Below are 4,240 nucleotides of genomic sequence, written 5' to 3' on the forward strand. Positions count from 1 at the left end.
TTTCTTTCTTTCTTTCTTTCTTTCTTTCTTTCTTTCTTTCTTTCTTTTTTTAGGTTTTTCAAGGCAGGGTTTCTCTGTATAGCTTTGGCTATCCTGGAACTCACTCTGTAGACCAGGCTGGCCTCAAACTCAGAAATCTGCCTGCCTTGCCTCCCAAGTGCTGGGATTAAAGGCGTGCGCCACCACTGCCTGGCTTCTTCTTTCTTTTTTTGTCCCCAACTATGTAACAAATCATGGCCAACAACCAACAATCAGCACACAACAACCACCACCCACCCACCCCACCTCACAGGGGCCTAGCATTTATATATTCTCTGAAAATTTCCCCTGGATTCCAAAGTCACACAGTTGGAGAAACTATCTGCAGCTGGCAAAATCACACCCCTGCTAGAGCACAAGGCGAATCATAGCCAGCTGCTGTGGACAATCTGAAGCAGCCCTATAACCCACACCCAGGATTAAAATAAAAATATAGCCTTATGATATTTCTGTTTGTTTTTTTTTTAAAGAATTCAAACTCCAAGACTGTCACTACAACAGGATATGTATGTAGGAATGTCTGAAATCCTTTTAACAACAAAATAAACTAACTTTTGGGGCTCCAAAAGCAGGTGACTTCACCTCTCCATTCTCTAGTGTGGAGAGGAGAGGAGCAGTCCCAGGGTGTGCAGTGTGCAGTAGCATTCCTCACCCTTACTGAGCCGACACTGTAGCACACCCACCTCCCCCAGGGCCTCAATATCACGCCAGCTGAGGATTCTGTCTGACACCGGAAGGAAGGAAGCCAGAGCCTGAATAGTGTTTCCTAGGCAGTTTAGGGATCCACATTAGCCTTCCTGGTGCCATCTGTGGCTATTTTAACAGCCCCTAATTAACCCTGGTCTACTTTCTGCAATATACTGCATTTCCCAATACACTCCAATACACAACCAAAGACCCAAACAACTTCTTCCCCTCAGTTGCTTTATAACTAAACCTTCATCCTTTCTTTTCTTTTCATTTCTTTCTTTCTTTCTTTTTTTTTCTTTTTCTGAGACAGGGTCTTGCTGCATAGCTCTGGCTGGCCTTAATCTCACAGAGATCTACCTGTGTCTTCCAAGTGCTGGGATTAATGGTAAATTAAAGCAACGCATTGTCATGCCTCACTGTTGCCTTCTCCTTCAGATTCCTGGTACCTTCCACTTACAGTGGTCAGGTCTTTTACACTCTATAATACTGGTACTATAGAAATCTTTAAAATTGTGACTTCATTAAAGAAAGTACTTACCATACTTATCCTTGCTCACAACAGTCCTGGTTAGTTTTATGTCAACTTGACACAAGTAAGTCATTTGGGACTAAACAGAGAAAAATGTCTCTATCAGATTAGCCTGTTAGCAAATCTGTAGGGCATTTTCTTGATTAATGATTGGTGTAGGAAGACCCAGCCCACTGTGAGTGATGCTACCCTTAGGCAAATGATCCTGGGTTGTATAAGAAAATAGGCTAAGCAAGCCAGGAGGAGCCGAGCCAGTAAGCAACATTCTTTCTCCATAGTCTCTGCACATTCCTGTTTCCAGGTTTCTGCTTGAGATTCTGTCCTAATATCCTTTGGTGATGGAGTGTGACCTAAGAGTCATATGATGAAATAAACCCTTTCTTCCCAAAGGTGCTACTGGTCATGACATTTATCACAGCAAGAGAAACTGAAAGATAAAGCTAATCATGAATGTCAGGAGTCTCAGCATGCTGTAACCATTCACAGGGAAGGTAACACACCGCTCTCTCTCATGACAAGAGAAGGTCATCATAAGCTGGCCTTTCATCAGAACAGGATGGGAGTTGGGGGCAGCCTCACCTTTGGGGGCTTGAAAGGATAATCTGTAGGGAAGTGGATGGTCAGGAAAAAAACACCTCCTTGGTAAGGACTGTCATTCTGGAAGGACAAGATAAAGGAAGACATCAGTGCCTGCAGGAAAGATGAAGCACCAGAAACAACCTAGAGCTGTGCATGCAGCAGGACTACCTACCGGGCCCGTGATGCTGGCCTGCCAGTGGAACACTACAAGACAAAAGAGAGACAGGCATGTAAGGGTCCTCAGTGAAGAGTGCCTGTTCTACTGGAAAAGTGCTGCTGGGCTCCACACAAGCCTGCCTCGTTTCTGACACCGACTGCAGTGTGGGCTTGAGAAGCCCTCTCAAATCCCACGACCCACTAGGACTGACTCCAGGGCTCCTTAGAAGCTGCTGCAGCCAGGGTTATAGGTGCTGCCAGGACACAGATCCACATTCAGTCTCCCAGGCAGTTACTGCCAGTCAGGAATGCTTACTTGTGCAGCAGTGCTGAGCAGAGCAAGACCCTACCATGAGCATACGACTGCTGAGCATCTCTCAGAACTGGGGTTAAAGTTCCCTCAGACAGTTTTTGGTCAAGACTAATTTTTTTGTTCCTTTTTTCAAGATTTATTTTTACTTTATGTGTATGGGTATTTTGTTTGCATGTATCTATGTATGTGTACACACACACGCACAAACACACACACACACACACACACACACACCCCATATATGTGCCTGGTACTGAGAAGGGTAGAACAGTGTTGGATCCCCTGGAACTAGAATTGAAGACAGTTGGGGACCCCAAGTGGTCCTAGGAACTGAAATCAGGCTCCCCGAAAGAGCAACAAGGGCTCTAAACCACTATGACTACAATTCTAGCACTCTCTTTGCATAGAATTACACCCTAAGGTTAGGCTTCTGCCACTTTACATGTCGTTGTTGACAAGCCTTTCTGTTCCCCAGTTTTTCCCTTGATTAATTTTGACCCTTTTCTGTGTCTTAGTCAGGCTGTGAGGGCTCTTGGTCACCCATGTCATCCCACCCAGTGACCCAGGCAGTGTTCTGAGGCTTTGATAACAAACCAAGATGAAGCCTTCCTGTTTTTGTCAAGTTCCTGCCTTTCAGCAGCCAGAGTTTCATATCTAAACTCCTGTTGTCTCCAGGGTCTTGGGCTGTCTTTACTGCTCTGCCCATCCCCAGAGTACCTCCTGTGTGCTCACCAAACTGCCCTGAATGTTCCAAACAGCCACATCCAAGGCTCCAGAGTACTTCAGGGCAATGGGCTCCAGAACCTCTGTGAAAGGTGTCTTTTCACTAATGGGGTGGGCCTTTGAGTTTTTAGAGGTTTTCATTCTCAAGAATATCCATCTCATATAAATCCACAACAGGTATTGAAGTAGGACAAGGTTTAAGGCCTGGACCTGTCCTGGATTTCTTGTCACCTGCTCTACAGGCTCAGTCCATGTCAGCAGGACAGGGACAGCACTTATGTTTAGAACACGGGATTGAAGACAATCTTCTGAAACCCCTTGGCTCACAGATCTTCCTCAATATTTCAATCAAATGCTTGCCTGCACTAATGAAGATATTATTCTTTTAAACACTTTAAATCACTATTGCTGCATGCTTTGCCATAGCACAGAGAGGTCAGAGGGTGACTTAGTGATGTCCCTTCCTTCCTTTCGCTGGTGAGTCTGGGGCCTGAACCCAGGTCATTAGACTTGCATTTACCTGCTGAGTCATTTTGCTGACTTGGAAATATCACTTCTTTTGCTTTTGACTGTTTTAATTCCATATCATGCTAATTATTTGGTTAAGTTTTGATTTGTTACTCTGTAGGATGTAATGGGTGTATATAGAAGTCTGAGGACAGTACTCTATGCAGTCGGTTCTCTCCACTTTTACATGGGCTCTGGGGATCAAATTCAAGTTGCCAGACTTTCATGTAACACACTTACCCATTAGCTACCTCAGTGAAACAAGGAATACAGGTATGTATTTCAGTGTGGGTACTTTGTACATAACTCAGATCCTTTTGTACTGAATGAATCATCTTTCCAGTCCTAAAAAATGTTTATTAAGTGATAGAAAAATATATATTACATAAAAATAACCATTTGCAGGAGGCTCAAATTTTAAGGCAATCTAAATTTTAAGGCACTGTCTCAAAAACAACAACAACATCAACAACAACAAAAAAAGAATTAAGAATCACAGGGTCAGCCGGGCAGTAGTGGTGCACGCCTTTAATCCCAGCACTTGGGAGGCAGAGGCAGGTGGATTTCTGAGTTTGAGGCCAGCCTGGTTTACAGAGTGAGTTCCAGGACAGCCAAGGCTACACAGGGAAACCCTATCTCGAAAAACCAAAAAACCAAAAAACCAAAAAACCAAAAAACCAAAAAACCAAAAAACCAAAACCAAA

General features: G+C 44.0%; 1 protein-coding gene across 6 annotated transcripts in view; it reads right to left on the reverse strand.

Annotated features, from left to right (window-relative positions):
- Nucleotides 1-4,240, reverse strand: part of Ube2d4 (ubiquitin conjugating enzyme E2 D4 (putative)) — a 26,902-nt gene that overhangs the window by 14,603 nt on the left and 8,059 nt on the right. For 4 of the 6 annotated variants that reach the window (XM_028777555.1, XM_028777563.1, XM_028777573.1 and 1 more), the window contains exons 3-4: nucleotides 2,010-2,041; nucleotides 1,838-1,915 (exon numbers count right to left, since the gene is read on the reverse strand). The exons of 1 other annotated variant lie outside the window; for it this stretch is intronic. In XM_028777555.1, coding sequence (XP_028633388.1) covers nucleotides 1,838-1,915; nucleotides 2,010-2,041 — 110 coding nt within the window. The remainder of the gene's footprint in view (nucleotides 1-1,837; nucleotides 1,916-2,009; nucleotides 2,042-4,240) is intronic. One more of the 6 variants, XM_028777569.1, reaches the window with a different exon arrangement.

This window comes from Grammomys surdaster, unplaced genomic scaffold (genome assembly GCF_004785775.1).
Source record: "Grammomys surdaster isolate TR1022 unplaced genomic scaffold, NIH_TR_1.0 67, whole genome shotgun sequence".
Classification (NCBI taxonomy): Eukaryota; Metazoa; Chordata; class Mammalia; order Rodentia; family Muridae; genus Grammomys; species Grammomys surdaster.